Genomic DNA, 27343 nt, shown 5'->3' with positions numbered 1-27343 from the left:
GGCTTTCATTGTGCAAGTAAATAGCGAGAAAGAAGATAAGAAAAAAAACAAAAAAGGTGTATAAACCCTTGTGTCTGGCCTAAGAGAATTACAAGATGACATTTTTATTTCTCTTTTAATAAAGAGACACATTAGAAAATTATTTTATTTTAAATATTGTAGAATCAAAATGTGTGAATATTTCTCAAACTTGAATAATTTATGCAAATGACATTCTCAAAACAAGTTGTGGTACAGTACAATATATAAAAAGCAAGAATTGCTGTAGCAATAAGGCATGTCCTTTTTAGTAACTATAACACTGCTTTATATTTTATACATAGGTGTTTTATGTCTGTGACTATATACTTTTCCTGTGTCCAAGATAACCTGTACAAATGTCTAAAATTACAGTTGCAATAACAGAAATCTAGAGAAGTGTTAGACTACATTACTTTACAGAATGTTTTACCACACTTCGGACCATGCCCCCTACTTCATTTTAAATTTAGGGAGAGATGAAGAGCTAACACAGTCCCCACATTGGCATATAAATCAGCAGGTTTTATTAACTTTTTGCTGTATTGTTATTAGTTATAAACCTCAATCAGTCGTCTTTTTAAAATCAGACTACAGTCCAATTGGGAACTTGTTTCCAGTTGAATATAAAACAGTCCCATTTTAGATACTATAATATGACCATTTTCTCTTCCCAAAAATCTGTGCATTCAATTTAGTAATATTTCTCAAAAAGTGAAAGGCTGGGTGGAATAAGCTAACAGTAAATAAAATTCCCCAAATTCTCCTATTTCTCCATGCCAAAGAAAGTTATAGAATGAATAACAAAATGTAGGGGTTTTTTTTTCAACTAGCCCCAGCCCAGGAGTTCAGGTTAGAGCTCCCAGCTTCTGCAGGAACATCAGCAGGAAAACTGGTCCTGGTGTGAAGTAGTCCCTCCGTTTTTTGTGGGGTGGGTGGGGAGCAGCAGTAGGTTTTTCCCACCTTCCCCCACACACAGGAAACGCTAAGCTCAGATTTTATCTTTGTGGCACAGCTGATGGCCTCTGCCTCCCCACAGAGGAGCTAGTGCAGTTCAAAATGTGACACTACACTGAAGTCCACAGAACTTGTGGAATGTAAAATAAGGCGCATTCCTATCCCTGGCTGTAGACTGAGGGCTGAGGCGTAGGATAATGTTACTGCAGCTGTATTTGACCTTCCTTCTTGCAGGAGATTGGCAACTGGAGGGCCCCTCACCACACAGATCTCTGAGATGCAATAGGGCCCTCTTTTCTTAAGCTCATTATAGCACATCTTTTTGAAAGCAGCAGCTTGAGGTGTAATCCTAATTCTTTTTAAGCAGTTTTCAAGTGTGTATCAGCAAACTGGATCCTCAAGCTTCTTCCCCTTGTTGTCTGGTAGATGGATAACTGCAAATTATGGTCTGCTAACAATTTACTGTGTCAGGAACCAGATTTCTTGTCCCAAACCACAGTCCCTTACACACAACACCCTAAAAAGGTTACGGAAATCCACATCTCAGTGCTGATGCATCCAGATTCTGCCTGACCCTAACAAACACAAGTATGACATTTGAAGGGCCATGCAGCAATAAAACAGAGAAACGTTTCCAGTTTGCAAGATTCAGCCTCCACCAGAGTAAGACACAAGTGCAGACAAGTGATGAGGCTATAGGATTTACATAATGTACAGTTACACTTTTAATATACATATTTGATACAAAAATTATAGCAGGAAAAGGACTCATTTGATTGTCGAATACAGTATTTTTGTACAGCATGAAACGTTCATTTCAGTTAATTATTTATCCTGTAGTAGTCATATCAGCTGTATAGGACTTCTATGGTATGTGTAAATGCAACCTGCCTTCAGACTAGCAATCAAATTAGGTCATTTGCTGGCATGAATATAGTCTGATGTTTGACTGTTCTCAGCTTTGGTATTTCAGTGACTGAATGCAGATGTCTGGCTCTTCATACTGCTTTATGCTTACTGATTAAACGCTGAGCAAAATAAAACGGTGGAGTGAGAAGCTGAACATGAGCTAGTACCAGGATCACAAGCAGAGCACCTGCTGCACAATAGATAGTGAAGACTCTGCTCTCAAATGGAAGGAAGCATTTTTGGAGGGAGAAGTCCGTTGGTGTTATGCTGCCCTGGAAAAGAAATGAAGACTGTCACTTTGCTGTGTTACAGTGGGTTCTGAATCAGGAGTGAACACCACAGCTGTCAGATCTCCAATTTCTAAATCCCTATGTTGGGTGGCAAGGGTTGGGGCCAGTTTCCTAGTACCAGTGCCTTCTCCAGGGGGCTGAAGAGTCCATACTTTGTGGTGCTGGGCACTAACTGGAATATTCACCAGGCCAACATTAGCCCAGAGGCCAATCTTCCCCTCTAGCATAAACAGAGAGCTGGGCTCCTCATCTGATTTGCCTTCAAGAGAAGCCTAACTTTAGCTGCTGTAAATCCACCCGGAAGGAGCCTTTCCAGGCTAAAGTTAGGTTTTGTGAATGTGCCCCTTCCTCCCCCAAGCCTTCCTCCTTACCCAGTACATGCTGCAAAAACACATGTTGGCTAATCCAAATTAGGAATAGGAACTTCAACAACAAAGATCTTTGTTGGGTTTTGGCTTGACTTTGCAGTTTAAATTGAAGTTTACAGCAGCTCGAGGCTGAGGAGTTAAAACAGTAGTGGAAGGATGCAACTTTAATTAGCCAACCTCTTGTTTTGCAGTGAAGATGCGCTGTCTGGCGTGTGCAGAGTGTGTGTGTAGTTTGAAGGCAGCTACTCTCAGGAATATGGAAAAAACAGAACTACTTTCAACAACAAATATTAACAGTTGCATAAAATGAATTTAAACATGGGTTTATCTGGATTAAGCAGCCTAAACTCAACAGCAGTAAAACATACATAAAAGATTTCCCCCTCCAAGTCACAGACTACTCCGTAAACAGATTGTAGGTTTTGCTTCTTACTCCAAGTTTCTAAGAGTTCTGTTTTATTTTTGAACTGGGGGACCTAAATTATTTACCTCTAAGGATATACTGAGCACTGGAACTGCCTGCACAAGCATAACCAACACACTGTATAAAATGGGAACTGGCACTGAGGAGGCAGACTGTGGGCACGTCACAAACACTTTCACTGCATTAATGCACACGTTTGAAAATCATGATCACCGTGCAAAAGGGTTTGAGGTGGATACAGTCTTGTTTTCATAGCTGCTAAATCAGCTAAGCCAAACTGGTCTTTCTACTGTTCAGTGCACAATACTGATTATTTTTACAAGTCAATAGTTTACAGTGCACCCTCTTTCTAAGAAAATGTACCCAGATACTAATTAGGTCTTTAACAGCATTGCTTTGTACCACACAGAACATGTGGCTCCCACAGATGTACTTTATAAAGTGGATGCAGTGTACTGAGTGGGTTGGGTGGGTAGGCATTTTTTTTTTTATTTTTCGTTTTTACAGGTAGAATCAGTTTTAAAATATAGCTGACTGCCATGTTGATTTATCTATGAAAGTTATCTGACAAAAATAAAAAAAAAATTAAAACTTACCATAATGAAACTAGGATTGTTTCTATTCCTCCAACTGAATGATGGGACACTGATCTCTGGAATTTTCCCTGCGTGCAGCACTTCGCAAGCACTATGAGTGTGCCCACTGAGAATCAGACGGGGCTGAAACCACCATAGCAGCTAGAACACAAGATGGTAAAGCACAAAAATTAAGTCACAACTAAAAATAAATTGAACTTTAAAACCCCTCTTTTTTTCCTTTGAACAGAGTGAAATTATGGCAATTCTCACATTTTTACAAAGTGTTTTCTGTAAACTTCTGTTTTCCAGTAAGAAATCTCTTGGTATTGCAATATCAATCACACCCATTTGGCCCTGATCCCAAGTACTGGGCTTTTTTTTCTTTTTTGTCATACAGATCAGAAAACAAAGGCAACAGCTTGCTGTGGATATCACAAAGAGAAAAACTTTGGGTTTAGTAAAGCACTACTATTTTCTTGTCTAAGGAAGAATCTTGAACTGACAATCTTTGAGTGAAGACATTTATGCAGAAGGAAAGAAATAATGACCATTAAGTATTTAAGGAATACTTTACATTTTCTTGGAGTTACTAACTCAGCAAAAGTGATGCTTTCAAAGTGTTGGAGAACTGTGGCTTCATACCAGGTGTGTCAATAATTTACACAGTACAGAAAGTACAGAATGCTGAAGTGGAGGTAATGGCATCACAGCAGATTGAAGAGTGCCAAGACTTAGGAGCTGTAACTGGGAAACCTGGCAGGAACAAGGAGGATCCTCAGGGGAGCAGCTCTAACAAGCAGCCTCACCCAGGCCTCATTTTACGGGGGCAGCTGTGCTCTGCTTGTCTCAGCCAACAGCCTTACCCCAATTTTTTAACCTATTTATATCTACACTCATGCCCCACCCCCTCACCCATCCACTGCCACTCAAGTTCTCAAGAAATCGAACCTTTTGTGATGCCTCTTGAGACAGTACATCATACTTTTCTTTAAAGAGAATGTTTTTTTCCTCTGGAGGAGCAGAATCTTCTCCAGTGCATTCAGCATCACTTTTCCGATAGAGAGGGTAATGCTGGGAGTAATTAAAAGCAAGGATTAGTTGTTAATGATCCAGCTTTTGTGGAACAGTAACAAATCTGCAAAATCATGTCAATATGTTGCCTGACCCCACCTCTAACACACCTGTAAAAGGATGGGTTCTGAAGCTGGAAGCTTTTCCACATCACTGCATCTTTTGTTGGAATGATTTGGTTTCTGTGAACAAAATCAAGCCATAGAACGGGTGAATGTAATTAAGCAATAGCCAGGTTTTAAGGGGTTAGGGATGGTGGGGTCGTTGTTGGCTTTGGTTTTTTGTTAAGCAGTTTAGCTCAGCCAATACTACCAGTACTACCACTGAATGAATGAACTAAGAGTTTTACTGTGAACTGTTGAAACTCCCCATTCTGCATGTGCTGTAAATATAGCTGTGCTCTTTCTGACTGCAGAAAGCAGCAGCAGGATCTCTGCACCAATAAGGCAAAGGATTCTGAGGGCAGCCCAAGGGGGATAGAGCCTGGCAATTTTTCCACTGGGAGCTGGTTTCCTGATTGACTGCCAGCCCAGTCAGTCATGCTCCCTACTGTGCATCCAGTCAGCCTATGAAAAATGGAAGAGGAAGGAAATACAAAAAACAATTTGATATGATGAAAAAAATACAATTAAAACACTACTAGGCTATGAGGAAAGGATTGCAGTAGAATCAGGAAACTAAAAGAATATGCTTGAAGGCTACAAAACCAAATAATATCCATAAATATAAATGCAGGATTATGTGTCTGGACTCAAAGGGAGGCTTACAGAACTTCTGCCATTCCATGGAACAGAGGAAATGACATTATTGGCAGTGCTGACAACAATTTGAAAAGCAACACTGCTAATAGTTCAGTCAACATGGTTAAGAGGGATATGAGGGGGACAAAGACTTGCTAACACATTGCAATGTGAATTGGAAGCAGATTTTTTTTTTCAGGAGAGTCTGGTTGTATCCTGACTATGCTACAGTATCAGTATTCCCATTGTGGGAGAGGAGTCACTTTAGTAATCTCTTACCTGCTGGGAGCAATTCAGTTTGTGAGAAAGAGCCACAAGTTTTGCCTCTGAGGTACGACAGACAGCACAGCCATCACCCTCCATGGCTACACTGTTCACTAGGACAAAGCTGGAAAATACCAGGCCAAAGAGAAATTGGGAGTACAGGAAGGCATTTACTGTTCATACACACGTGTGGGATAAACTTCTATAAAATGCAAGTTTTCCTAAGTTGGACACAGCTCGACAAAGCAGCAGAATGTAACAGCTCCTGAAATCATGTGCTGTAAATCCTCCCGTGAGTATCTGTACCACAGCCATGTCTCTGCCTGGTTGGCTCCTTTATACAGTTGTTAATTAGGTTGCACAATGTACCTTATGCTTACACTTCATGATTTTTTATGTTTTGATGGATACTTAAGTTGTATTCCAGTGGAATGTTAGAAGTTCATCACTAAACTAAATTCTGAGAGAAAGGAGACCTTGCTTTTCTCCCCACACAGTTTAGGTCTCAGAGACAGAATCTGAGACATTGGATTTCTTCAGAACAACTGAAAAGCAGAACAGCACTGCGTTTGGGTGACTGCCCTGAACAAGCTTAGTTTTGTACTTTGCAGTCTCTGACACACAAAACAGGGTTTTATCCTTCATAGAACATTTTGCTGTAGATTTCAAATCAACTTAACTTCTGCTACAAGATTCATACCCATTTAGCCACGCATTCAGCTTGAGATATGTCCCCAGTTCAATACAGTCTATTTAAAGACAAAAATGAGCTGAGTGCCTTTACTGAAGAGATACTAGTCAATAGTAAACCAAAAATTATTTCTATTTTAGCAAATTAAGCTGTTTTTATACCACAGATTTGTTGTAAAATAATTTATTTGGGAATATTTCATTAATAGTGCAGCTCATTGCAGCTAATGGATACCAGACATGCAATCTGCAACTGTATGCAAGAATTCTGCTGTGCTTTTTTTATCAAAGGAGATGTGGAGTTGTTCCTTAATAATTATTTTTTGAACAGCTGAAATATGTATCTTGAGGACCCCACATCTGCATGATAAGCAACAGCTTTATACTGAGCATTCACGAAGCTCAGAGATCTTCCTACTAAAACAGACACAACCATTTCCAGACCTGTTCAGAATTTTTAATTAAACATTTATAATGTTTGCTTAATTAAGGGAACCAGTGTAAACCTATAGGTTTTGAATCTCACATTTCCACAAGTGAGTACAACCCGAGGGCACACATGCCAAACACAGAGTGGCAATGGGCCTTCCCTTCCTGAATCTGAGACTTAAGCACCTTTCCACAAACCCACTATTGCATTCCCTCATCGGGTTCCTGCACGGTGTCTGGAGGTAACAGGGCACACAGCAGACAAGTGCAGCCATGGGGATGTAGCTGAGAGAACAAACTGCACCGAGGTCTGCACTAAACCAAAACCAACTTGAGCATTGTTACCCCACCTTGTGGAAAAACTGCAGACACGTGACTGCTGTGTTCCCGAATTCCTCACACAAGGGTTAAGTTCTGCAGACTAAAGGAGTTATTAAAATTAATGAAACTCCTAATTTGTAAACACAGAGGGGGTTGGTTCATGTTTCTTTATCCTGCTATGTTTACAGCCATGCCTCATTACCAGCTGCAAGGAAGTATAAAGGCACACAAGAAAAATGGATTCTGACTCCACAGTACTTTTCCATTTAAAAGGAAATTGTTACACTTTACATAGCTCTAAGTATAGCTTCCTGTCCATATCAGACTGCAGGTTTGTACAAAGTGTTTGGGGTTTAACACATCATAAGGTAGGTGATTTTTTTTAAAGAAAAGGCTGTAAGTGAAGTATTCCCATACTATTTCATTAGAAAAATATTAAACATACTCACTTTATTCCTTTCCGAGTTATCAGCTTTCCTGAAGTAAAGTTGAAAACCTTTTCAAATCGATTTACCTTGTAAGTAGTCATTCTGTGTCACAGAGCAAAAATACAACTGAGGTAAGAAATTGCCATTGGAACTCATCTGACACAGTTGCTTTACAGTTTGCTGACCGTTCATGCAGCTTGCTGCTTCTGCATTATCCACCTCACACAATCATTCAGGAAACTCACAGGGATGCTCTGACGCCCCTTGTGTCCTCAAGTCCTTCCCATCAGTGCAAACACCAGCAGGGTGAGGACAATTACACTCTTCTGTGCTAACAGGAGTGGAAATATGCTCAGATGCCTTTCTAAGGTGGAGTCCCAATACAAGGAAAAGCAGCTTCAAGGATTCCATGTCAGTGCAGAAGGATCAGCTCTGAACAACCCTCATATGGTCAGAGAAACATAAACCTGTTTTATGCACAGGCCTTACTCTAAATTACAACCCTTTCTAATTTGACCATGACCAAAAGGTTTCCATATAATCACAAAACATATCACTCAGACCCAGCACCAGTTACTGTGGGCATGCTGACACTTCATTCTTGGCACTTGTGTTCTCCTGTCACTGACAGGACTTACTCATAATGAAATCCGATGTCGTGATTCCCAGCAATGACCACCAGCTCCGTAAAAACTGAATGCCTGAACATTTTCCAAAACCTCCTGACATCATCTGCCCAGGCCTGCAGGAAAAAACAGAAGAAGAAATTAGTGCTGATCCACAGCACTAATAGTAGTGGGTTTGCACGGTGAGGCTGTGGTGCTGGGGGGAGCTGTAGAGGTGGCTTCTGTGGGAGCCTCCCCTGTGTCCTACAGAGCCAATGCCAGCCAGCTCCAAGATGGACCAACCACTGGCCAAGGCTGATAGTGCCTCTGGGATAACAGAATTAGGAAGGTGACAAAAAAGGAAATTCTGCAACTGTAGCCAGAGAGGAGTGAGAATTTGTGACAGGAAGAGCCCTGCAGACACCAAGGTCAGGAAAGGAGGATGGTCTCTTTTGTATTTTGTCTCCCCTCCCCAGCTGAGGAAGGAAGTGACAGGGCAGCTTTGTTGGGCACCAGGCATCCAACCAGGGTCAGCCATCACAAGCGTGTAACAGAAGCACAAACTCAGATATTTACATTTTGTAAGTTTTATATGAGGGGCAAAACTGCCAAGGTACTTCCAAAAATGAAGGAGAATATTTCAACTCTTATCTGATAGACTGGAAACTTCTACCAACAGGACAACTGTAGCAGTACTAAACAAAGCCTTGCATACCTAATCTGCTTTCATTTCCTTCAATAAATCCTCATTTTTTGAATTAATAGAGCTGATGATGTCATACCTGAGGTGAGCTCCATTTTCCTTCATCAAAAACATCTCCCAGAATAAAAACAATATCTGGCTGTAGTAACCATAAGGCAGTTTGGAAAGATCTCTCCATTTGCCATTCCCTGAAAGGAAAATACAGAACCAGTTATCACTGCCTTACCTCTCGATCCTCAGTTCTGAATACACAGCCTGGCAATGGGAATGGGAAACTGGCTCTTACACACTGAAATATGAAAATATATTATGAAATTCAAATTAAATACTTAGAAATCATGTGTAAGGACAGTAGGTGCATCTTACCTGGTGGGTAATTCCACCATGATATAATCAGGACCAAGCCATGCAAGAAGCAATACCAGCCCTTTTATTTTTTCATTACAATTCTAATGAATTGCTGTTGAATAGAACAGTGAATTATTGTCCCATTAGCTACTACTAAAAACTCGAAAAACTGGGTAGAGATTATTTAAAAAAAAAATTACCTTCTCAGCTTATCCAGCCAATGTCCTTTGATTTCACCAAGTAGGTGTGTATCAGCTAAAATTATGGCCTTTAGGACTGAAGCTGAAGTCTCTTTTTCACTCATGTGAGCTCCACTCTTCACATTTGGCCATCGGCATTGAAATATTGCCACATAGTAAATTAAAAACTCACAAAATATTAACACTGAGCTGACATAGCAGACAAGTTTCAGCAGAAAACAGAGCCTCCTCTTCAGAGGGAGATTCTTCACAGTGGTCGAGCTAGAAGTCAGCATTGCAGTACCAGCATAAGACAATGGCTCAAATTCTCCTCTCTTAGACGGAAACAGCTCAGGCTACTCAAAGGATCATGTGCTTTTTGTCAGCACAAAATCCCTGTGGAGGAAATACAAAATAAAGTATTCCTTAAATCAGCATTCCCTGTGGAAAGCTACCATGCAGGACCTATAGTGTTAGCTTCTTGTCACCCTGAAAGGCTTGGGAATATGCAATTGACCTGGAGCATAAAGTTCTCCTCCAGGCACACAGATGGCCAGCTAAGCACAGAACTGCACTCACTCCAACCAGCACCCAGGAAAGCAGATTTCAGCCAGCCAGGATCTTGGTGCATGATGCTTTTTTTAGAACTTTACAGTGAAAAACACTGTGAGTGGGAGGTCAAAGGTAGGGGAAGACAGAGCTTAGCTTCAACAGCGGCTGCAACAAAATAAAAGGAAATCTGTTACGATCCATACAGAATCACTGAGGTTGGAAAAGAACCCCAAGACTGAGTCCAAGCCTTAACCCAGCACTGCCAAGTCCACCACCAAACTGTGTCCCTAGGTGCCACATCCATACATCTTTTAAATACCTGCAGGGATTGTGACTCCTCCACTTCCCTGGGCAGCCTGTTCCAATACAGGACAACACATTCCAGTGAAGAATTTTTTCCTAGTATCCAATTTAAACCTCCACTGGCAAACTTGTGGCCACTTCCTCTTGTCCCACCACTTATTTGGGAGAACAGACCAACAGCCCCCTGGCTACAGCTTAATTTCAAGCAGTTGTAGAGAGCAATAAGGTCTCCCCTCAGCCTCCTCTTCTCCAGGCTAAACAAATCCCAGAGGATATCTTCTGGGACAGGTACAGAACATGCTTACACCAAACCAATAGCATTACCACCTTTAATAGGGTTCGTTGTAATCTCCAAGAACCAAGGGCAATTCAAGATCCCAGAACAAGTTTATGGGAGGTTTCCAGGAACACAGGCACAGATAAACAGGTAATTAAGGCTGCTTCATTTCTGACAAGAGGAAAGCAAGAAACATCTAAGCCTCAGCAAAAAAGAAACTTCACTGCAGCTGTAGAGAAACAGTTAACGAGCCCAAATTGGTGAGGTAACATTTTATTTACTGCTTTCTGCTACCTTGGATACATTGTAACCTAAACAGGGAATTTACCCGTTTTGAAACTCCAGTATTTTTTTCTGTTTCTTCCACAGCCCTTGGCAGGAACACTTCTTCAGGGTAAATGCCCACAAGAAAGTATCCCAGCTGAGAGAACAGAGGCACTAGCCCTTACTCTCTAATGAAGTCCCTCAGTTTCCAGAGTCTCAGTCTGAAACAGTATAGCATGGTCAAAGTAAAGGGACTCAGGGGGACCTGAGATGCAGCTCCACAAACTCAGAAAGAGCTTCCAGAGAAATCCACAAAATGTGTTTCCCCACCCAACAACGGTATTGCAGTTTTGCTTTCTACAATAGAAAAATCCTGATATAGGACTAATATTCAGGATGTGAGCAATTGCTGAACACAGTATTCAGCAATTAGCAGACTAAGTTTGAATTAGCTAAATCTAACTACAGCTGTGAATATTTGGTACCTTTTAAAATTTTACTCCAGATATCAGGAAAACTGGGACAAAACTACAAAGCAACGCAAAAAACAGTGGATTGTTTCTAAATCCTGGCCTCACTTATATGCAGAACACAGAATAAAGTTAAATTGCTTCACTGTCCCATGAACTAGCCCATTTGGTTTATGTCTCATGGAAAATGAATACTGACATGATTATTATATTATTTTTCCAACCAAAACCCCTATTTGATAATAGCCACTTATTTTCAAACACACGCCTCCCATGTCAGCACTACAAAGTACTTATTTGAGACAAAGAACCATTAGCCTGCACCATGAAACATTTCTAATATGCATTTTCAAACAGTAGCATGGCTAATACTTAATTGCATGGAATTTAGTTTACCTAAACTTGGTTTAACAAGAAAAAGCCACTGGCCAAATATCATGATTCCACAATATATGGAACTACACATATAGACCAATTAAGCTGCTTAATACTCGTCTCACCTGCACGTTAACTAGCAAACAAAAATAACAACACCTTGCTTGTACATCTCACAAGGAGGCAAGATCAAAGCCAAGGCATCTGCTAACTAGCACAGCAACAAGGACAAAAAGACAGGCAAATTCTTATCCAAAGAATATTATTATCCACAAATTTTATATGGCTTTATCCTTCAAAGCAGGAAGTAGCATTTATTTGGAAGTAAACTTTGGTAGTCTGAGTCAGTCTCCTCTTCCAACAAAGACAGTATTAATTTGAACAGAAAATGCCAGTAAGGTATTTAACTTGCATTAGCCATGTCCAGAAAATTAATTAATTAATTAAAATCACAGCTTCATCGGCAAACTGATACTGTCAAGTTAAAAAAGAAGAATACCTACAGAAGAAGAAGAAGAAAACCTACACCAATAAACCAAACCTGCAATCAGTAGAAAGCTAAAATTGCTAAAAAGGCAAAACTGCCATTTTTAAAAGTCACAAGCAGACAGACACAATGCCACAGAGCCGGTCACTCCCACATACATTCCTCCTCCGGCGTTTCTGCTGCTAATTCTTACTATTTGGGGACTTGTGCCGCAGATATGGAAGTTGCCAGAGGTGTCCCAGAGGTGCACCCTGCATTGCTAGCGCTCCTGATAGTGAAAGGAAAAGCGGAAAGGGAAATAAACAGAAAAAACCCAACCTCACCGAAAGTCAGCGACGCAGATGGAGCTGAAAGACAGCTCCTACTACTGGCTGAGAGATATCCCTGCCCACCTCGCTCTGCCACCTGCCAGCCTGCGGCTGCTCCATCCCATCCCACCCCACCTCCGCTGGGGCTGCACAGCCGCTGCTGTGTGGAGCTGCGGCTCCCCCTTACACGGCTCATTATTCTCATTACAGTAGATTTCCTCACCAGAGCTAGGAGACCTTAGTTATGAGAAAACACTGAGGGATTTCTCACTGTTTCTTGTTCTGCACGACATTTTAAAATCAGCCTATGGACGAGGACAATTACTGAATCATTTAACCAAAGTTTAAAGATGCTGAAAGTGTAACTTCACGCAGCAACACTGTGGAGGAAAAGGCTCCAGGGACAGGCACTGCTTCCTTCTCCAGCATTCATGTTTACTTATTAGCAAATGTTGCAAACATTTTTGCACTTAAAATTCTCTGTTGTACATGCTATCCTCCTTATTTTCTTCCATCAAGTTTACTGGCAACACAGATGTACGCTACTCCTGTTTCCCTTTTCCATCTCTCGTTCAGAACATCATCCAGCTTTAATTTACAAGTGAGCCAAGAATGAAACAAAGGAACACAGCACTCTATAGCCAGAGCAGGCACAAGGAGTTCTAGAGCTTTACCCTATCACTCAGTGAATATGGAACTCTGAACACCACATATGCTTTGAGGCAAATTTCTTTATTAAATTACAATTGCATAAAACTGTCCTAACAAACCGAGGGGGACATGGGAGACTTAATCCTACTCCTAGCCCTACCCCTCAGGAGTGCCCATGCATTTTTGTGAAGCTAAAGAAACTGTATTAGGCTATAAGCAAGCTAAGTCTTTCTACCCTAAGCAGTTTTCATTCAACTCTCCCATCACAGAGATTTACACCTTTCAGAAAAATACAGTTCTGTAATGTAACTATGTTAAATTTTCATGGCACGTCATTACAAACAAGTTCAGATTCAAATCTCACAAGGTTCTGCAAGCTACACTTGTAACTGGGAGTTGTCTCTTTTCATTCCCAGTTCACCCTCCCTGAAGCAACAAGACATTTCTGCCTTGTGGACTGTGACTTTCTGCACTGCCCCTTTCCTTTTCAGATCTTCAAATACCAGAGCCCTTTGAGTACCTCACCCTTGAATCAAAAAAGAGTTTTTGGTGAATTCTTCTTCTGATGATGCAAAATGCTCTGAGTATGCTTTCCAATTCTGAACACTAAATCCTTCCTTCATCCACAATTTTTCACTTACTATTGGGATTGAAGAAAAATTCAAAGCAGAGATTTAGCATTTTTCTTTTAAGAAACCCCTCTGCAATAATTTAATTATAGAATTAATTTCTGTTTGCATTAGCACATCCTTAGGGCTGAAATTCACACAGACGGACAAATCTACACAAACACTTTGATTTTATGTATCTTACAGAAAAGGATAAATTGGGAAATGCTGCAAAATAACATAATTTTCTTGTATTCCCACAAACACCCACAACCGTAATATATTCTGCAAGTTGAAAGAGATGTGTTTGAAACTTAGTTGAAGTTATGCAGATCACAGTTTATTTAAAAATATGTAAACATACAAAAAAATCCAAGGTCACAAAATACATTTCTGAGCACTTGTCATATTGAGATCACATTTCTGATTCTATATTATCAAACTGTGGTACCATTTAAGCAATGGTAGGTTTAAATGTTGCAGTAAGTATAAAAAATATGTGGAAACTACTTGGCATTAAATTACCCAGTAGTTACAAATGTGCTGTAAAAGGAAGTCCATATATTGTACTTAATTGTTTCAAGCACTTTTCATACTCATTGTTCAGTTTCACAGATTCCTGTACAGCATGTTTTAGATCTTCTACCTCTTCAAAAAAATCCTAGAAAAATCCAAAAATATTCACCTTAAACTTTTTTTTTTCAAAGACATTCTCAGTAAGAGTTAGCCAGCAGTTCAGTTATTCCCAAGTTCAAAGACACTTCCTATATTTTTACCAATGTATGGCTGAGTTATGCAAACACAGCTGTGACAAGCTACAGCAATCAACTGCAACCTCAGGTAACAGTTTAATTTCTGCCCTGAACACACAAGTTGAGTTCAAGTTATGCTAGAGGCTGGAATACAGACTAATAATAGGAAAGATTAATTTAAAAAAGGAAAAAAATATGGATTAACCAGACAGCTACAAAATGACCATCCAATATGACGAGGGAATAATGTAACATCCTGATCCTTTGTAAGTGAAGTCAGAAATTGTTGGGAAATATATGGACGGAAGAGTATAATCACCCAAGACTTCGTTTCTGCAATTCTTAAATGTTCAAGCTACCAAAATAATAATGTATCTACCTATAACCATCTATATTTGGCATTGTCTTCTCCATTCTTCCAGCATTTTTAAATGAACAGCCACATACATACAGCAACTTAAAACCACCTTAAACAGGGACCACTGACAAAAAGCCACAACCTTAGGTCTATGTATCTCTCTCCTGCAAAATGAAGCTCTCAGCCACACATTGCCCTTGATTCCCAAACACAGGGATCTAGAATTCACCCTGGCTTAACGTTCTGCATGTTACACATCCAATGAACTCCCACCCTCTTTTACTGTTACTCCTGCAATGAATACCATAATGTTATTTAGTCTGGGAGAAAGGACTGCAAGGTAAGAAAAGAGAGTCTTTAAAAAAATAACAAAAAAAACCCACTTGAGGAACAAGCAAAAAGCAGTTTAAATAATTAGTTGCTGAAAATAAAACCTTATGCCAGTACATTAAACTGAGTCTTCTATAGTTAGGTAAGATCTCATCATCTCGTTACATAACTTTAAGAATTACCAAATGTTCACATTTTCACTTTTTACACATATAGATCTAACAAAATATTCAAAGCCTCTGCCCTCTCTAAACTTGGAGTTCTGTCAGAGGCATAACTTTGATATGTTTAAGTTAAAGAGAATACAGTCTTCCTTAGCTGGGCAGCCCTTTAGAACATGAATGTTTCACGGAGTCATTCATTTCCATCTCTCTCAGAATCCTGTACACTGGTTTTTTATGTATTTTACTTGATAATAACATATGTTCAGCCTAAGGAAGTTTCAGCTCAGGCAGAAAAAGTTTTTCAAAAATCACCTACTATTAAGCTTGTCTTAAAATAAATTACCTTGTCTAATCCAGCTAATTCATTTTTTAGTGCTTTCTTTTCTGCAGACAACTTTCTATTTTCTTTCTTCAGCTTTTTAATCTCCTTCAACAACAGCTCTATATTCAAATGAAAAAAATGTAGAGTTCAACGATTATAGTCAACCTCCCCCTCATATGAATCATATTACAGCTAAAGAGCTGCCTACCTTTTGTGATATTAGAAAATTACAGTTCAGCTTCTTAAAGTACCTTTTTCATACAGTGATTTGTTCTTAAAATCTGGCCCAGCATATTCCCAGGTACTATGAAAGATATCGGAATTTGCTAGCTGGATAATCTGAATCTGTCAGATTCTTAGAATGAGGGATTATTTTACTTTACAATCCACAAAAACACACATCACATGCCTTGATTACCTTTCTCTGGCTTATGAGAGGGTCATATCACCCCTTGCTGATAGTACACTTCTTCAAAATTGTGCCTACATAATATGATCTCATCCATCTCTTTTCTATGCTTTGAAGTGGAAGAAGATCACACCTTAAATTCTGGATTTACTTATGTGAGGAAGAATGTACAGAAACTAGCAGTGTCCAGGCTTGTCCAATGTTTTAAGGCTAAAATCAAGTTATTCTATGTCTCAGTGTCTGAAAACCAAAGACTGGTGCAGCAGACATTATTAATGAGAGATCTGCATAGATACATCTTACTAGAATAAATACCAGCACTAAATACAGCTACACACTCCCACCTCTGATTACAACGGACCAGTTTCAGAAAAAGAGAAAACAGCGAACATTTAATCACAAACAAATGCAAGGAGGAATTCTAGATTACAAAAAGTCATTTTTACGTGACAGGTTTTCAAAATGTAAAAAAACATTTTAGATACTTCTGGTTGAAGGATAAGAAATAGCCTGGAGTGGCTTCTAGATCAGAAATGAAATGCATTCTCTCTGCTGAGCGTGCTGGAAGGAACATCATCAGAATTAACTGTACCATTACCTAAATATCTACTGCAACAGGACTCCTTCTTTGCAGAAATGTCCCTGTGAGAAGTTACTCCTCCCTCTAGGGTTTCACTTCGTTTTCCAGAACCAGCACCAATTTTCCAAGACACCTTTCTACTTTCCAGTTGCTCAATTCTTCGCCTCTGCTCTTGAAGATTATGCTCTAGCTCATTAATTTTAATCTGCCAAGACATTTTTTTTAAATGCATAGAAAAAACACAGTTCAACTGAATACAACTGGAAACATTTCCCAAATCCAAATCTGGAGCTTTCAATTGCTGATGTAAAAACTATATTCACCCAAAATGTCTGAAAGGAGAAAAAAACAAAGCACAAATTAGGAAATTAGACTGGTCAGCTGCAATGCTTGATCCATGCCTTAAGAGGAAATACCCTCTTGAAGTTTCTAGAACTGCTCCTGGCCACACAACCCTACCTTTATGCCAGTTATGATGTCAGACTCTTTGCACAGCAGGGCCACAGACCTTGCTACCAAAAAGAAGACTCTTTGTCTTCATTTGGTTTGCCTTCTGCTGAATTTCTGAGAAAAATCAGGTCATGACATATACAGAAAAATACCAGGGTTGGTGCAAAACAAGTCACAAGATGCATATACAACTGGAAGGAGGGATAGGTAGATAAGTAAAGAAAAAAGCAAGGAAAGGGGAGGCAGTTTTCTGCTACAGACACACCAGTGACAGAGGTCACTTTTAAAGGGAACTACAGGCTACCCTCCATTATCCCTGTCATAGGAAACTATGTATAAAAAGAAAAGCATGGTCTAATTCCACAAATGTAAGGATTACTTTTCAGTCTCCCTAAAAGCTTATGTTTGGCTGTTTGATACCAGCCCCTACAAATTCTACTTACAGTGAGATTTTTAATTGCTTCACTTTGCTCCTTGTTTGTTTTGGTTTCTTTAACGTAACGTTTCTGTAGCTCATTATACATCTGAAGTAGTCTAAAACAGAAGTAATGCATAAATTGCTGCAAAACATGAAAGACAACAAAATTTGGCATCATTTATAATAAAAGTATTAGAGATCCCCCACAGAGATCACTTGGGCTGTAGCTGTGCTGCAGAGACTCACAATAGAAATATTCAAGATGGCAGTGAATGAAATGTAACTGTCAACACAGAAAGAGAAAGCACCAGAAAATAACAGCAAAGCAAGTTAAAAGAATGGTCAGCATGGATGGCAAAGAATCCTTTTTACTCAGCCTGGTTGAGGACCCCGTTGCTTTTGTCCTGTAGACACGGCCACACTCTGATTAAACCTGAGTGCAAATCACTCTCAGAGGGAAGACAGCAGCAACAGGAGGCTGGCAGTGACTTTGCAGCATGTCACATACATCATTCCTCTCCCCATTGGTACAACAGGAATAGCAAAAGGACACTCCTAAAGGATTTTTAAAAGTTTGTCCAGCACCAATCAAGAACCCACGATGAGGACACATGAGGCAGTTCCCAGCTCTTTGTGTTGCACAAAATACCTCAGTGCTTCCAAGTGTGTGGGTGTGAGGATATGAGTGAATGATATCTGTGTGAAAATGAGTGGGTAAAATAAATGTCAAATAAACAGATTAGGGCTGTTAGTTTTCCCCTCTGATATTGTTTTGCATCAAGTTCTGCAGTACTAATTTCCTACCCTATTTCACAGCATTCAGCCAACATCCACGAGGCCCACAGTTAAACTGATGGACATGAGCAGACATTTTTCCTATTTTTTTTAGGAATTACAATAGGAGCTGCCATTCATACTAAGTGATGACTGCACACCACAAGCAGGATGAGCAACACTGTAGCACAGCACAGCTTTGTGAAAGAACACACAAACAGATGCTAGGGAAAGAAAAAAAAAGCTAGGTCAGGTTATCTACGTGCAATCAAACAAAAGGCAGGAACAGCACTCAATTCAAAGACTAACTTGGACTTCTTCTACATGAGAACCTCACTAGGAACTCAATTTGAGCCCAGAGCCAGTCACCCAGCCTTCCCATGTAGTTACGTAGCTTGCAAAGAGTCTGGCACACCGTAAATATATTAAAAAAAAAAAAAAGAAAATGGGTCTTCTACAGGTACCTAAAGGAAGCACTAAAACCAGGGCACTTGGCCAAAGAGTAACAGAGATCTGTGTAAGATCCACATTTATGTAAGTGGACAAAAGCAGCCTTTGAAGGGATGAGCAGCCCAGAATTTTACAGTTTTACAATCAAGTCATAGAGGGATGGAGCAATATTTTATGTAGCTTGCCTAGTTGCTAAAATGCTTCAGTATATTTTTTCTTGAAGACAAAATTGTAGCTTTTGCATCAGAAAACCAGTTACAAGAGTTTAATTCTATCACTTACTGGCAAACTACAGTAAGTAGTGGCTCAACTCTAAAATTATTAGGCTGAAAAGTAGAACTGCTTCTCTAGCTTATTTTGAAAACAGTACCAGCCTACAAATTTTATATGCACATAACACTGAGCAATATAAAATGAGCTGAGAAAGGTTCCACAAAACAGAAGAAGAAACCACAAAATTCCAGGTTAAAAAAAATCTACAAAAAAGATCATATGTGTGAGAAGGCAAATGAAGGAGGTTCCTAGCTCACTGAATTTTTCTCAATGAACAACTTGAGAAATAAATCCATTTTGTTCTTTGCTTGGTGCTATTTTCAAGTTTAATCCAAGATTTTAAAATGTGAATGATTTCCCATTGTTTCAAAGGCTGACACTTGCATAACAGCCTAAAAAAAAAAAATCAACTGATTTAACCATGAACATTTTCTACACTACAGAGAATAATTCTGTCAAGAAGCAGCTTCCAAGAACTCACCTGACACTGTCACTCTCTAGAACCAGATTCTTGCTGTCTCCACCCTTATGCCATAAATGGGTTTCTGTTTGAACCTGAACACTTAATTGAAACAAACACAACACCTTCATAAAATCATATTTCACAATTTTAATTGGATTAAACAAAGCAACCAAAAAAAGCCAAGTTACTTTTCAGTTTGGTAGAGGTTTCCAGGCAGGATCATAAATACACCAAAACTCAAGCCTTGGAAGATTTTTGTGCACCGATATGCAAATCCTGGCAGAACACTCTCCAAACCACTAGCACTAGAGATTTTCAAGTCCTTAGGTTCTAAATCTTTAAAAGAGCATTGATGCTACACAACTTATCCTTATCCTATGACTTTTTGGTGGAAAACCAGTGAAAAAGCCTTTGCAGTTTGACAGAGAGAGCGTATTGGCTAAGCAGAAGTATTACTTTTTGATATTAAAACCACTTCTTCCACTACAAAAAATTTTGTGCAAGATTTGTTCCTCCACAGGCCTCCAGCATTTTCCACCCAACCGCCCTGTTCAGAGATGGCTCCTTAAAATACACAGACCAGATAATGCCTAGCTCATCTTAAGGACATGAAAATAAAAGTCCTGAAATGCTGCACTTCTTTTGATGCAAAAGAGAAACGTTTGACAATTCTTACTCTCGGCTTGAGCCACAGGCATGCTGCAGATACAGCTGTTGTTGGATCTGACCCAGATTCTTTTCCAGCTCCTTATTTTTTATTTGCAGTTTTTTCACCTTTTTGACTAACTGCTCATTTTCATCAGTGAGCTGAAAAGGAAGAGAATTGAAAAACGAAAAATCAAGGAACACTTTCAAATCAAATGTTAATTAAGCTGATAACGCTTCAAATTAAAACCCTCTTCCAAAATCTTTACTACATTTTTCCTAAATCATAGAAGCATCCAAAAGGAAAATGACAGGAAAACAACTGGCTTCAAATTTTATGAAGAGTTGACTACAACAAAGCTCCTTTAACAGGTATCTTTTAAAGGTGTCTAATATAACTTCATAATTCATTAAGGAACATAGAGTTTTGCATTTAAAATTAATCACAGAGGGACAAAGCATCCAAGTTATACTCCTAAACTGTAAATATCAGCTCTGCAACTAAAGTGGTGTTTATTTTTGATTTAACCTCACTAGAGACAAAAAGACAGCCACACTGGCTAAACTTCTTGCATGCATGTCTGCTAGACCTTGCCCAGTCATATATATATATATATATATGTAAAATGATGGTCATATACATATATATCTTGTATGTTATAGTAATATGAGGCTATATATAGTTACATATTTCACATATATCATATATAAAGCTATATATGGCAATATGTTACACAGGTAACACCTATAACAATATATTTATACACATAACATATATAACTACGTAATGTATGCACAGCATTTATAAGTGCGTGCATGTGTGTATATGTGTTATGTATGTACATATATAAAACTATATAAGTATATTGCCTTATCCTACAGGGTACTGAGTACACCCGATGCCCTAGGATAGCACCGAGCCCCGCGTCGCGCTCTCAGCCTGAGCTCGCTGCCAAAGCCAAACCCGGCCCAGCCGAACTTCCCGCGCCCTCTGGGGCGCTCCTGGGCCGGGGCCGTACTCACTTGGAGGCACCTGTGTACGACGGGCAGGGCCATGGAGAGCGCCGGAACAACGGGCGGGACAAGCCGGGACGGGCCCCGGGAGAAGGGGGGATAAGGCCTCAGGATAAACCGGGAAGGGCGCCGGGATGAGGCCCTGGGATAGGCCGCGAGCGGTGACGTCACAGCCGAGCGACCGCGGCGCGTTCGGGGAGCGCCGCCAGGCCTCCCTGCGCCGAGCCGGCCGTGCCTGCTCCGGCACCGCCCGCGGCCGCCAGCCGGCGGGAGAACACCCCAGTCCCTTTTCAGTTCTCATTAGTGTTCTTCGCAGGTTCAGTTGGTGTGTGTGATTCTCAGGGTGTCCTGCGCAGGGCCAGGAGCTGGGCTCGATGATCCTGCTGGGTCCCTTGCACCTCAGCATATTCACTGATTCTGTGACTTTCCGTGACTAACAGGCACCGACAGAGAGGGCTGAAAACTGCCGGCCGCAGATTGCACGGATACACCAACACACGCCAAGTGAGGGATCTCTGCAGAAGTACGTTCTGCATCTCCCCCATCACAACAGGTAGAGGCTGTTCTAGTGACATCCCCCTGGGAGGACATAGCAGCGTGCCTGGTAATGCTGCTGCCCCCTGGGGAGCAGGGACTGAGTCCTTAGTGTTGGTGGTGCTTGCTGGTGCTACTGTTTGCTGGTCTTTGCCTTTTGTGTATAAATATCTACAGGGAGGGTGCCCGAGAGGATGGAGCCAGGCTCTTCTCCGTGGTGGCAAGCACCAGGACGAGAGGCAGTTAGCACAAACTGACCTGCAGGAAGTTCCACCTGGATACGAGGAAGAAATTCTTTACTGTGTGGGTGACCACAGACTGGAACAGGTTACCCAGAGAGATGTGGAGTCTCCCTCACAGGAGATATTTGAGAACCAATCGACACAATCTTGTGCCATGTGCTCTGGGATGGCCCTGCTTGAGCAGGGAGGTTGGACCCGATGACCCACTGTGGTCCCTTCCAACCTAACCCAGTCTGTGATTCTGTGATTTGGGTTTTTTCTTTATCTGGAATTTTTGGTAGACCAGGCTGCAGGGCACACAGGCAGGACAAAAGCAGTCCACCCTCAGGAATTCCACCTTACAGACACCATACCAACAGCAGGCACTTACCAGCCACAGGAAGACCAACTATCACAGCAAGACAGACCCAAAGCAGTGATTGTTGCCTGCTGATCTTCCAAGCCTTTGTTAGTGGCCGTTTAAAAGCTTTCCTGTTCCTTTCTCATTCAGTAGGTCTCAAATCTAAGTCTTCTCTTCTTCTCTGCATCTCCTGTCTTTGTACAAAATCTTGCCTGACATTTCTTAAAGCACATCACATTTCCTTCTTTTCTTCTTCTTCTTTTTTTTTTTTTTATGAAATGTTACCAGATGCCACCTGCCCCTCCATCTTGACCATGTAGCCCACCTGACTGCAGTGCCTGGCAAGTTTTGCATAGAACCAATCACTTAATCATAGAATGCTAAGGGTTGAAAGGGACCGTTGAAAATCATCTAGTCCCAAACCTGCTGCCCTGTGCAGGGATACCTCATACCACACCAGGTTGCTCAGAGCCCCATCCAACCTGGCCTTGAACACTGGCCAGGGCTGGGGCATCCACAACCTCCCTGGGTAACCTGTTCCAGTGCCTCACCACCCTCACAGTAAAGAACTTCTCTTCCTAACATCCAGCTTAAATTTCCCCTTTCAGTTTGTACCCATTATTCTTCGTCCTATCACTACCACTCCTGATGGCCCCCTGGATATTGGCAGGCTGCTGTGTGGTCTGAAGAGCCCCAGCTTTCTCAGCCTGTTGTGCCTGGGAAGAGAGGACATGACAGGAGCTCATCACTGCCTACTTGTAAGCCCACAGCTGACTGGAAACACAGCAGGAGACAGGTCAGGTTAGGCTTTGAGCAGGAACTGGAACTGTAATCAGATTAAGGGAAGTGTCACACCTCTGGCTCCAGGGCACAACCCAGCATCTCTCCTCCTCCGCTCTCAACCTGGTCAGCCATCCGGTCAACTTCTTGAACTTCACACAGGTGTCACAGTGAAAGGTGAAAGCCTTGTCTATATTCAGCTCAGCCTTCACTGTGTTGAGCTGAATGGACACAAGATCCCAGCTCTGAGGCTGTCAGCAACCCAAGAGTCCGTGTGACAGAAGGACTTGCCCGTGGTGCTACCTGCTGCCAGGAATCCTGCCTGTGAAGACTTCTGTAATGGTTCCATAGAAGCAGCCACCCAACACTGCTAACTGGGGAGCCTGTGACAAATCACCTTGACTCCAAATTGTGTGGCATCAAAATTACTACTTCAATCGGCAACTAAGCTGCAATGGATTAGCAATGGACAGTTCATACTGTGGAAACCATAAGTCACTTCTTGGTAAAAGGACAGCTGGATGTGACTAGCTACAGCAGCAGCAAGGAGAAAATAAACTTGGGAGGGATAGTACCAGCCAGCAATGCAATGGTGCTGTAGGGAAAGGGAGATCCCATTTTCAGATGAAGTAGCAATACCTTCAGATGCAGTTACTCAGTTTTATTCTGATTTATCCAACACAATGTCTCAGGTGAGGTCCTGAGGAGTCTGTAAAAGAGGAATAAAAATTACAGACAGAAGAAAATACAGCATATCAGGGGGTGTTGCAATCAGAACCATTTTAACTGACTTTGTCATTGGTTATTGTAAAGGACAGTAATAATTGTTTCTTGTGTCTTCCAGATGAGAATGAGCACAACTAAAGTTACTGTCTAACAGAGTAGATATCTCTTCAGCTGGATGAGAGGGAAAATTTCTTGATTTCAAAGAGAAAAATACCCGTAGTTCTTCCTCACTATATATTTTATTAAACACATCAGAGAATGACAAAGCATAACGTTGAATACAGGTATACCTAATATGCACAGCATAGTAACATAGAGCAAGTAGACAAAAAGTCCCAGGCCACCATTTCAATGAATCTGTGTTACTGATTTAGAAGAAAACACACTCTGATATAATAGAGATTCTGATACTTTGCAAAGCTTTGTAAAATCACTTCAGAAATAATTTTTCCAGTGACAAAGAGAAGCTGAAGTGTAAGAGTGCAGTGGAGAGAGATCAGCGCAGTGGAATCCAGTGTATCCTGCATACCAGTATCTCACTCTAGACAGTACAAGTAGGATAACAAGTTGTTTCCTCAATACTGGAAATGTCAGTAGTCATAATGTCTTTATACCATACAAGACAAGACCACTTGAATATCAAGGAATAATACTGTACAAAGTATGTTTAAGGCTCAATAGGATTTAACATTCCTGTGGTGCCCAGGTGTTTGCTTTTGTTTTGGGGTTGTTCAGGTTTTTTTCAAATACTGTGGGTGTAGAAGTAAAACAAAAGGCCCAGATGGATTAATTCAGGGTTTCTGCAGAAACCAAACACACAAAGAAAAGACGGCACTAGCAGTCTCAGAGAGCAACTTGGGTCAGAAATAGCAGAGAAAAAAAGCCCCATGATGAGTCTTGGGTCACTTGAAAGGCTGAGGCACCTGGGCCTGTTCAGCTTTGAGAAGAGATGAGTGAAAGGGGGCCCCATCAATGTGAATGAATATTTAAAGCAGGGGTGTCTGGGATGTTCTCAGTGGTGCCAAGCAATAGGACAAGTGGCAACAGGCAGAAACTGATGCACAGGAAGTTCCACCTGGATATGAGAAAGAACTTTACTATGTGGGTGACTGTGCACTGGAACAGATTGCCCAGAGATGTTGCAGTCTTCCTCACTGGAGATATTCACAAACCATCAGGACACAGTCCTGTGCATTGTGATCTGAGATGACCCTGGCTGAGCAGGGAGGCTGGACCAGGTGACTGTGGTCCCTTCCAACCTGACCCATTCTGTGATTCTCATGTGTGAAACCTGCAGACCCAGTTTCCCTAGCTCTTCCAGCAGCACAACAACCAGTTCTGGGCACACTGCTGCTCTCCTGCTTACCCAGGAGTTGACAATGCAGGTATTTTTTTAAGACCCAAGTGTTTTCAAAACTCAGAAACTGTTACCAGTAGAACACAAAAGAGTTGGGAAATAAACCAACAGAGCTAAAAGGGAAACAAGAATTCCTGATTTCTGACCTAGAAAGCAAGCCATGCAGCCCGCTTCTTTCTTCCATGCCTGGCAGGGGAATGGAAGACGGATGAGGAAACAGACAACAGCCAGCTTTCTCAGCTATGCAGCTAGACCTGTAAGGAGTTTGTGCAAGATGCAGATTTTGTCAAACAAGCATTGACCCATCCAAATGACACAAAAAACCCGTTTGAATCTTGAAACTCAGGAAAAGCTACAGTTGAAGCCTTTGTTTGTTTAATCATGGACATTATGATCACACATCTTCAAAGTCGCCATTGATTTTGAGAGGCTCCGTTTCAAAATAAGCATCCATTCTTCCAAATTAAAGATATTCCATCAATTTGTAAAGTTGGCCCAAAGCTGGTGCGTAGCACTGGACATCAGATTTTGAAAATCAAAAAGCTAATGTTAGCCTGTGTATATACAAAAACATCTGTTGTTTGTACAAATGATAGAAGACTGATACGCACTTGATTAGGAAACAGGTTAGTTTTCCAAATATCCTAACAATATATTATTTTAAAAAAAACTTCTCAGTGGCAGTGAATATATGAAATGCCACTAAGATACTTTCCATTGTAAACAATGGCAGCAGGAAGATTTCCCTACACTATTATTCAGCTCATTTGTTGAACACAATATTTTTTCCTTTCATTTTTGTTTTAATGTAGTCTGCTATGAACAAAGACACATTTCATGCTGGCTCACACAAATGAAAATGTCATTGATTCCAGCAGTGCTGAGCCTCCTACTTGTTGCCAGACAGCAAGAATGTGACCCATTTCACTCTTTTTCAGCTCCATGTGCAGCAAAATCACTGTTTTGTCAGAAAATATATAAGCATGGGATTACCTGATGCAACCCTACAATAACTTCCAAGGGTAACCTTTTTTTAACATGGATTAAAGGTCAATATGTGTCCTTTCAACCCCCAGAGAGAGCTACTGGCCTCATCTGATTTTCCAGGAATTAAAATTTTCTTATGAAAATCTACATGCCTTAGTAAATCATGTACAAATTTTACCTGTCCCAAATTAATCTCTTTAGTTCCATCCACCCGCTGTGTCAGCAGTGACTTCTTGAGTCCCTTTCAGGCTGGTAGATGGCAAGACTTAATGTGATTTTTCTGCCTGGTATGTTCTGTGGCACAATCAGGGCTTCCAGTCTCACAGAAAAATGCCAGTTGAAAAATCGTGGAACAGCTTTGAACATAATGGCCAATGTGGGAAAAAGGGCATTTCCCCATCTTGTTTAGATCTTTAGTCACAGAGTAATAATCCTGTTTGTGTTCTGGAACCTTCCCCAAAACAGAGAGAAGCAGTCTGGCTTTCCCAAGCCTCAGCACAACCACTTGGGCTAAAAGCAAAACTTCAGAGTTCAGTTCATGAACATTTCCTGCATATCAAGAGGAAAAGCACCAAGACATGATTGGATTACAGGTGACCATTTTCAGAACTGTAAACAAAAGATACTTTCTTGCAATATATAAGATAGTCAATTTAATCTTAAAGTTGACAAAACCAGAGGCAATATTTATTAAACCAAATTAGGCTACAGGCATCCCTGTCACAGCACACTGATGGAAATTCGGTATCTCCTTCATTAACAGAAATAGCAAGTTATAACACTAGGTTGTTTTCAGTGCATAATGTTCAGTGTTTTCAGTGGATCAGAAAACAACACTAGCATGCACATGGCAGTCTGCTGCTTCTCCCTTCAAGGCCAGGGAAAAATACCTTTTTATTTTACACCCACAAACGTGGTCCAGGGAAAAGAGTAACAGCTTGGGACTGTATTACCTTGTCACAGAATCCCCAACAGAGAAGAAAAAGAATCTCTCGCTCTAGAATCAAAACATTCACACTTCGGGAAAGTTCTGGAAGGGAAAATTTCCCAGGATTACAGAGCCAGTCTGAAAATTCCAGAAGAAAACTGAAGGATGCTATTTTACCAGTAGAGCTATCTGTCAGACCTTGAAGTGAAAAAAATTTTCCTTGTTATAACCAACCCCCAGGGTAGATCGAGATGGAGAGCCTTGCACTGCATGTTTAAGACAGTTTGTTAGTTTGTGGCAGGAGGGAAAATGTGGACCTCGTTTAAGCAGTGATCCCTAAGCCTTTGGACATAGAGAAGAAATATGGTCAGAGTGTGGCTCTGCAAGACAGAAAGGGAGCGCAGGAAATGTCTCATACACCACTCAGAAC

General features: G+C 40.8%; 1 protein-coding gene across 2 annotated transcripts; it reads right to left on the bottom strand.

Moving 5' to 3' along the window:
- Positions 1 to 154: 154 nt before the first annotated feature.
- On the bottom strand, positions 155 to 20065 carry MPPE1 (metallophosphoesterase 1). 2 transcript variants are annotated; one of them, XM_062488027.1, is made up of 10 exons: positions 20037 to 20065; positions 9344 to 9718; positions 8875 to 8983; positions 8126 to 8229; positions 7509 to 7589; positions 5635 to 5743; positions 4726 to 4797; positions 4493 to 4615; positions 3563 to 3703; positions 155 to 2156 (listed from the first exon to the last, which is right to left on the bottom strand). In XM_062488027.1, exons 2-10 carry the CDS (start codon positions 9616 to 9618, stop codon positions 1974 to 1976), a joined length of 1197 nt encoding a protein of 398 aa, XP_062344011.1. In that variant the 5' UTR covers positions 9619 to 9718; positions 20037 to 20065; the 3' UTR covers positions 155 to 1973. The 2 variants fall into 2 exon arrangements, with proteins under 2 accessions (XP_062344011.1, XP_062344002.1); XM_062488018.1 differs by lacking the exon at positions 20037 to 20065 and adding an exon at positions 17426 to 17445.
- Positions 20066 to 27343: the final 7278 nt, after the last annotated feature.

Source organism: Cinclus cinclus, chromosome 1, assembly GCF_963662255.1.
Source record: "Cinclus cinclus chromosome 1, bCinCin1.1, whole genome shotgun sequence".
Taxonomy (NCBI): Eukaryota; Metazoa; Chordata; class Aves; order Passeriformes; family Cinclidae; genus Cinclus; species Cinclus cinclus.
Note: the sequence above shows the minus strand (reverse complement) of the source record. Positions and strands in the feature narration are given on the sequence as shown.